Here is an 8763-nt window from a genome sequence, read left to right on the forward strand (position 1 = left end):
AAACTATCTCAGTATGTGAAAGAAAAGGGAAGAAAAAATGGGGAAAAAAAACCAAACTAAGCCTGCTAGACTTTAAAGGGACAGAGAAAAGAGAGGGAAACAAAAGTAAAAATATAGCTGAGCCCCTATCCCTGACTGTGGGATTGGAGGGGTTTAAACCCTGCCCCAAGCAACTGAGACTGTGGTAGGAGAGAGTAGAGAGAGAAACAAAAGTAACAATAGAGCTGAGCCCTGATCCCTTTCTGTGGGGCTGGAGGTGTTTAAATCCTGTCATGAGGTGGCAGCAAGCTGTGGCTGTGTTGAGATAAAGCCTCTGTGCTAGCTCCAAATTATCCTGGCTCTGGCTGAGACTGTGGCAGGGCCAAGGTCAAACCCTAGCCAGCCTCCACTGTGGTAAACCAAAAGCCCTCAGCTCCTCAAAACCTAGTGGATCTCCCTACTTACCTTTATGATGCTCCTCCTGCATCCAGGCAGTGTGGAATTTCCATCTTAGTAGCTCTTCTGTGCTTTGTGTGGAGTCACTCTGGAATGTGTTACTCAGTCTCCATCTTCCCGGAAGTTACCAATATTTTCTTTCTACATGAACCCTTGGTATTACCTCCTCATTTCCCCCCTGCTTCCCCACCCCTCCCTCACAAATCTTTGATAATTTATAAATTATTGTTATTTTGTCATGTTTTACACTGTCTGACATCTCCCTCCACCCACTTTTCTGTTGTCCATCCCCCAAGGAGGAGGTTATATGTAGATCCTTGTGATTGGTTCGCACTTTCTACCCCACCTTCCCCTTCCCCTCCTGTTATTGCTACTCTCATTATTGGTCCTGAGGGTTTATCTTTCCTGGATTCCCTGTCTTTCCAGTTTTATCTGTACCAGTGTACATCCTCTGGTCTAGCCAGATTTTAAAGGTAGAATTGGAGTCATAATAGTGAGGGGGAGAAAACATTAAAAACTAAAAGAAAGTTGTATGTTTCATCGTTGCTATACTGCGTCCTGAATGGCTTGTCTCCTCTCTGTGACCCTTCTGTAAGAGGATGTGTAGTTGCCTACTGATGGGCTTTGGGTCTCCACTCTGTACCCCACCTCATTCACAATGATATGTTATTTTGTTCTTTGATGCCTGATACCTGATCCCTTTGATCCCTCATGATCACACAGGCTAGTGTGCTTCATCCATGTGGGCTTTGTTGCGTCTTAGCTAGATGGCTGATTGTTTACCTTCAGGCCTTTAAGACCCAGATGCTATATCTTTTGATAGCGAGGTGCCATCAGCTTTCTTCACCACATTTGTTTATGCATCCATTTGTCTTCAGCAATAGTATTGGGGAGGTAAGCACACAATGATATGATTTTTTGTTCTTCCATGCCTGATAACTGATCCCTTTGGCACCTTGTGATCACACAGGCTGGTGTGCTTCTTCCATGTGGGCTTTGTTGCTTCTGAGCGAGATTCCCATTTGTTTACCTTCAAACCTGTAAGACCCTTGATGCTGTATCTTTTGATAGCCGGGCACCGTCAGCTTTCTTCACCACATTTGCTTATGCACCCATTTATCTTCAGTGATTGTGTTGGGAAGGTGAGCATCATAGAATGCCAGTTTAATAGGACAAAGTATTCTTGCATTGAAAGAGTATTTGAGTGCAGGCCCAATGTCCATCTGCTACCTTAATACTATGCCTATAGATATATGGACATAGATTTATTTCCCCATCCTCATATATAACTATATTTACATATGTATATGCCTTTATTTAGACCTCTATAAATGCCCTTTGCCTCCTAGGTCTTTCCTCTCTTTCCTTTTACTTTCCTATTGTCACACTATCATGCTCAGTCTTCATTTGGATTTCAGTAATTCCTCTTGGTTACATTACCCTTGATCACACCCTACCTGGCCTCCTAAACCCTCCTCACCACCAATTTGGATCACTTTTTGTTTCCTTGTCCCTGGGTTTGTTAACACCACTTCCTTTCCCCCAACAGCTGCCACTGCCATGTCCCCCCCTAAACTGTTGGTCCCATAGTTTTTCTCCACCAGATTGTTCATCCAGCCTATCTTGTGTAGACAGAACTGCGGAGATAATAACATACCCCAAAACAAGACAGAGCTAAACAAAACAACAAAAGAAAAGAAACCAACAAAAAGCCAATGACAAAAACAACAACAACAACATCAACAAAAAGGAAAAGACTGTAGTTACTTCAAGGATTGTTTGTTGGCCTTTAGGAGTGTGTTCTGGTCGAGTCTGATGGGGTGCCAAGCCAGCTTTTGAAAGCTCACAGCCCTGAAAACCTATGGAGTTTTTCACTCCATGCACAGGAGCTCACCAAGAGAGGCAACAACTCAATGTCCATTGGCTCCGTTTTTTGTTTCTGTTTTTTTTTTTTTTTAATTTGGCGGTAAGAGAGAAAGGAAAAGCCCCTGAAAAAAACTAAGAAGCACAGAGCTAGGGATATTGTCACTGCTTCATAGCATGCTTTAAGAGTTTGTCTGAGATGAAAATTGGATTTGACCAAAATAACTCGAAGTCATGGTAGACTATGCCAAATTCCCTTGAGACTGCAATTCCCTTGCCCTAAAAGTCATCCTCCCACAAGCAATTCCCTCATATGGCCAGTCCATTTAGGTAAGGTTAATCTTGTTTATGATAATGGCAAGAAAATTAATGAGCTTGAATTTTATTTTATTTTTTGAGATTAAATTTTAATACAAATTTCTAGAACTACATGGAAGATCGCAACATACTCAGAAAATGAAATTTTAAAATCTGCCACCCCCAACTTTGATAAATACAATTTTAACTCATAGATATCCTATATAAGTTTCCAAAACTGTCATTTTTAATAAAAAGTCCTTTTGTTGGGAGATCTTACAGCTCTTATCACAATCCATACATCCTTCCATGTGTCAAGCAAATTTGTACATATGTTGACATCATCATTTTCAAAATATTTGCTTTCTACTTGGGCCCTTGGTATCAGTTCCTCATTTTTTTCCCCTTCCTACCCCACCCTCCCTCCCTCATGAACTCTTGACAATTTATAAATTATTATTATTTTCATGTCTTATACTGACTGCTGTCTCCCTTCACCCCCGTGGGGGGCGGTAGGGGGTTTATATGTCAATCATTGTGATCGGTTCCCCCTTTCTTCCCCACCTTCCCTTACCTTCCTGGTATCACTATTGTCATTATTGGTCCAGAGGGGTTTATCTGTCTTGGATTCCCTGTACTGCAAGCTCTTATCTGTGCCAGTGTATGTGCTCTGGTCTGGCCAGATTTGTAAGGTAGATTTGGGGTCATTATAGTAGGGGTGGGAGGAGAGAGGAAGCATTAAAGAACAGAGGAAAGTTGTATGTTTCACTAGTGCTATGCTATACCCTGACTGGCTCATCTTTTCCTTGTGACCCTTCTGTGAGAGGATGTCCAATTGTCTACAGATGGACTTTGGGTGACCGCTCTGCCCTCCCCCTCATACACATTGATATGATTATTTGTTCTGGGTCTTTGATGAGTGATACCTGATCCCATCAACACCTCATGATCACACAGGCTAGTATGCTTCTTACATGTGGGCTTTGTTGCTTCTCAGCTAGATGGTCACTTGTTATCTTCAAGCCTTTAAGACACTATATCTTTTGATAGCTGGGCACCATCAGCTTTCTTGCCCACATTCACTTATGTACCCATTTTGTCTTCACCATTTGTGTCAGGAAGGTGAGCTTCACAGAATGCCGAGTTATTCGAACAAAGTGTATTTGTGTTGAGGGAGTGAGACTGTATATTTTTATGAAAGCAGCTTGCCTCATATTTTTCCTATCAAGGACCTGCTGAATTTGAACTGCCACCTGGCAGTTAGCATCTTGCAGTTATCAGCTTATGCTGCAACACCAGTAGGGCTCTTTAAAGTACCTTGATAGATACTTTAAAATAACAGGAAACATGCCCTGGTATGGGACTTTAACCCTGGACCTTCAAGTTAAAGATCTGATGTACTGTACTACCTACTTAAACCCTAAAACTTTTCAATTAGTATTGTTTACTTTAAAGAAAAAACAAATTTAATGGTATATCTTACATATTTACAGATAATAAACTACAAAATCCTTGAGGACCATATGACTCACATCTTTGTACTGAAATATAATTTGACACATAAATCTCACTACCATGAGTATATTCTAACTCACAATGATCCTATTAGACAGGGTTGAACCTCCGAGTGTGTCCCAGACTGAAAATCTGGTTGTTGTGTGTGTTTTTTTACCAATTCATAGTTGCATATGTTTATTCCAAACAAAATATGTTTAAATGTTCAGTGGTTGGCTGCAGATAACTTCTCTTAATATAACACTTATTTTAGTCTGATTAAAATTCACTGTCAGTGAGCTTATTCCAATGATTTTAAATCTTAAAAGAAATAGCTTTATTGGCATATATTTCAATATCACACAATGTAAACTCTTTATGGAAGTAAAACACTTCATCTTTATCTCTTGGAGCTGTTAATGGTTTTGAACTGATGACTTTTCAGATAGAGCCCAACCTGTAGTCCACTAACCAGCACTAATTCAATGAACTAATAAATACATCAAATTTTTACTGAAAATATAAAATGATTAAATAAAATATTGACATATGTATTTATATATTCTAGACTTATAAAGCCTTCCTTCCAGCCATGATTGAAGCTAACCATGGTCACTTGGTCTGTATTTCAAGTGCAGCAGGATTAATCGGTTGTGCTAGATTAGCAGGTGCGTATTTTGCCTCACCTTGTGTGTCTGTACCTCAGTATTTGATATCGAGAAATAGGGATACTTACAAAGTAAAAAGTTCTTCCTACATCAAGCAATAAATCATTGTTATTTGGCACTATTTATAATGTCAGCATGTCCTTCTTTTTTCTTTGTTTTTAATGGTAGTGGTAAAAGGAAATACTCTCCTCTTTTTAAAACCAAAGAACATATCTATTGACTTATTTGTCTCCTAGGATCAGAGAAATTGTGGCAATCTCCATTTTATTTTTATTAACTCAGTGTTTATCACCCCAGTTTCTTTCAATGGAACCTTTCTTTTTCAGGCTTGTCCTTGGTGAAAATATTGTTAAAATTTTTTGTATACCCAAACACTCCACTCTTTCATCTTCACACTACAACATATACTAAACAAGTTACAGAATAACTTGGATATAAAGCTCTTTTTAAAGCCAATATACCTATTGACTCATTGGGCTTCTTGGTTAGGAGAAATTGAGGTAATTTCCATCTTGTACAGAATAAATTCAAGATTGGAATTCCTACCTAGTACAAAATAAACACATGATGGGAATTGCCTCAGATTTTCTTAATCAAGAAGACAAATGAGACGATAGGTATATTCTTTGGTTTTTCAAAAAGAGCTTTATAATCACGTTATTCTCTAACATGGTGTTTAGTATATATTATAGTGTGAAGATGTAAGAGTGGATTGTTTGGCCATATAAATAATTTTAACAATCGTCATCAAGGACAAGCCTGAAAAAAGGTTCCATTTTTAGTGCTCCAGTTATAAAATAGGTTTCAGAATTAACTTATCAAGTTCTATTACTAATGGCTCTTCCTTTTGTTTTAGATTACAGTGCAAGTAAATTTGCAGCCTGTGGAGTCTTAGAATCTTTATTTATTGAATTAAATATGAACAAGCAAAATAAAATCAAAACTACCATAATTTGTCCATATTTCATCAAAACTGGTATGTTTGATGGCTGTACAACCAAGTAAGTAAAAATGTATAGTAACCTTTGCTCTTCAAATAACTATACAATGTATATGAATTCTTGTCTTATCATTTTGAGGTTCTGAAATACAGACAGTAAAAGAAATGAGAAAAATTTGATTTCCAAACTAATAAAATAAAAAACATATACTGTTATGTTAATAAATTTATTAAAATATAAACAATATAAAAAGTTTATAGTATGGTGAAAAAAGTTGAATATTAATAATAATACTACAATGTAAAAAGAAAATTAGTATTAATAAGTGGTTACAGTACTTGTGGTGTTTAGAAGATAAATTCTTCCCTTAAAAATATATTGAAGAACAAATAAATCCCCAAGGTAAAATATTTTGTAATATTGGTTCATGTATGGGAGTTATGTTTTGGTATGAAACAGTCAAAATCAGGGTAAAATTTAGATATGAGGTATTTTCCACAAACTATCCATCAGTAAATTACATTGAAAATTGTAAACTTGTTATATGTTTTAAGTATTTATGTTTGTCAACAGAGGAGGCCTGGCATGATCTGAAGTAGCATGAAACAGTTATACTTGTAGGATAGAGAAACAGCCATCAAAAAGGGTACCTAAAAGGCAGCAACGCTGTTCTGTTTATTAGAGCTATACATTTAAAACTAAATACAAAGTGTCAAAATAACACTTTGTAAAGAGTGGACAGAGCATAAAGGGGAAATGAAACTTTTATAAGAGTACTATAAACTTTTATAAGAGTACTTATGGAAACCTCTGCTCCCAAAAGACAACTAACAAGCTAGTTCAAATGAGCCAAGGCAATCATTCAAAATCCCTGAAGATTGATCAAAGAGATTACAACAAATTTAAAAGCATGTATTGATCAGAATCAATGGAAACTGGGTAGGTGCATGGGAAACCACACATTGGATTTAAAGACCTCACTCTCACCCCAGAACAGTGCCTCATAGAATAAGGCTGTTTTAGTTGGCTTGGAAATCAAGCTTTTGGTGTAAAATAACTACTCTGGATGTTTGGGAAGCAAGTGTCCATCAGTAGATCACACTGTCCACAATTCCATGCTGTGAAAGGCCAAAATGAGGGGCTAGTAGCAGCCAGACAGCACTTATTCTTCCACCTTGAACTCACACTAAATAGGCAAGATTCACAAGAGGTTGTTGGTGAAGACTGAAGTTCTTCTTTCCAACAGGTATGTGCTGTAGAGAGCTGCTACCAACAGCAGAAAGGCAGCTGCCATCTCCTGAGTTTGCTAGAGTGGAAAGATGAATTTTGGTTAGATTGCAAGACAGTGAACATCAACAGACTCTATCCTCCCACACTCTAGGCAACAGACGATCCATACTGAGTGGTGTGGCACTATTTCCTGCCAACTAGGTTCTGCTCCAAAAGGGCAATTTAACTGAGACCAACAGTGACTCATGAGTTCCTTGTTGCCTTCAGTTCTGTTCCATAGTGCAGAGCACAAGTCACAGTCAAAACTATCTTCAAAGACTGGGAACTCCTGGCCCCTCTCAATGGACCTCAATTAAATCTGATGCTGGATTTAGCAGACTAACTTCAAAACAGCCATTATAAATATGTTCATAGATATCAGGGTGGAGAATTGTTTTCTGCCAATGGCTATTTTGATTTTTTTCCCCCAGATGAGTTGCTCTAATTCTAGGTGGTACAGAAGTTAGGGAATAACAAAGACTGAGGAGTAGCTCTGGCAGGATTCTGGACAGAGTTCACTCTGACCTATCCTATCCTATCCTATCCTATCCTATCCTATCCTATCCTATCCTATCCTATCCTATCCTATCCTATCCTATCCTATCCTATCCCAGCTATGATAGAAATGGCTTAGTGAGAAGAGCTGAATCACCATGTGATTTCTTCTTCTTTCTTTTTTTTTTTTATTAAAGTTTATTCTTAAATATAGAGCATGCTCCAAAACAACACTTCATTCTAACTATATGTGGCAACAGATGTTATAGCAGGGAATCCAGATATTTACACAGGAATGGAATCAAGGGTTATTATCACTTCAGTCGCAAAGAACAGCTTATTTTTCGCACAGTTTCGAAATTCCACTTGTGGCCAGGGGCCCTTTCCATGAACTTCAAGTTTCTTCTCCTCTAGGTCTGTTTCTTTTTGAAAGCTTCATCTTCTACCTGCAGTTGCTTGGTCTGCTCCTTGGGTTGTTTCAGGAGCTTCTTCTTGTACCTTCACGATCTGATACGGCACCTGCCACCTCTTCCCCAGACCTGTCACCAAAAGCTGAGCTCATTTGGATATTCATAACATTATTCACAGGCGATACCGTTAAAACATTTATTTAACTCATCCCTTAATGTGATAGCTAGAACTGCTTTTCTTGGTGAGGCATGTAAGGCTCGTTGGTTTTGATCAGTTCAAGGGCCGCCAACAGCCTGAGGACCAGGTGTTCTCCATCCCTGGTAAAGGAATCAGTGATTAAGGAATTTTCAAAAGACGTGTGATTACAGCATCCCATCAAATACCAATGAAGAGAGAAATTATAAAAATAACAACCAATGTAAATGATTAAGTTGAAAACAATAAAAACTGAACAGAAATTCAATTAGAAATGATCAATGGTAGATTTGATCTGGCAAAGGAAGTAATCTGTACACTCATAGATAGATAGATAATCAAAAGAAAGTAAAATGAATACACAGTTACTGTACCAAAATAGATCAATCTGTTGTCACTACAAGAGGTAGCATATGATCATCAAGAATCAGTAATATGTTCTAGTGAATGATGGGGGGAGTGTGGAGTGGAGACCCAAAGCCCATTTGTAGGCCACTGGAGAACCCCTTGCAGAGGGGTCTCGGGGAGGAGACGAGCCATTCAGGATGCAATGTAGCAACCATGAAAAATACAACTTTCCTCTAGTTCCTAAATGCTTCCCCCCCACCCCATCATGACCCGAATTCTACCTTGCAAGTCTGGCTAGACCAGAGGATGTACACTCATACAAATAAGAACTGGAAACACAGGGAATC

The 8763-nt window shown here is 38.4% G+C and overlaps 1 protein-coding gene across 1 annotated transcript in view; it reads left to right on the top strand.

The window, feature by feature from the left end:
* The window catches only part of SDR16C5 (short chain dehydrogenase/reductase family 16C member 5), a 66749-nt gene that overhangs the window by 52020 nt on the left and 5966 nt on the right, over window positions 1-8763 (top strand). Inside the window, exons 5-6 of the mRNA XM_004697776.1 lie at window positions 4658-4757; window positions 5614-5758. Coding sequence (XP_004697833.1) covers window positions 4658-4757; window positions 5614-5758 — 245 coding nt within the window. The remainder of the gene's footprint in view (window positions 1-4657; window positions 4758-5613; window positions 5759-8763) is intronic.

The sequence above is a fragment of the Echinops telfairi genome, unplaced genomic scaffold, assembly GCF_000313985.2.
Source record: "Echinops telfairi isolate 266 unplaced genomic scaffold, ASM31398v2 ScPeMD7_1;HRSCAF=3_0, whole genome shotgun sequence".
NCBI lineage: Eukaryota > Metazoa > Chordata > Mammalia > Afrosoricida > Tenrecidae > Echinops > Echinops telfairi.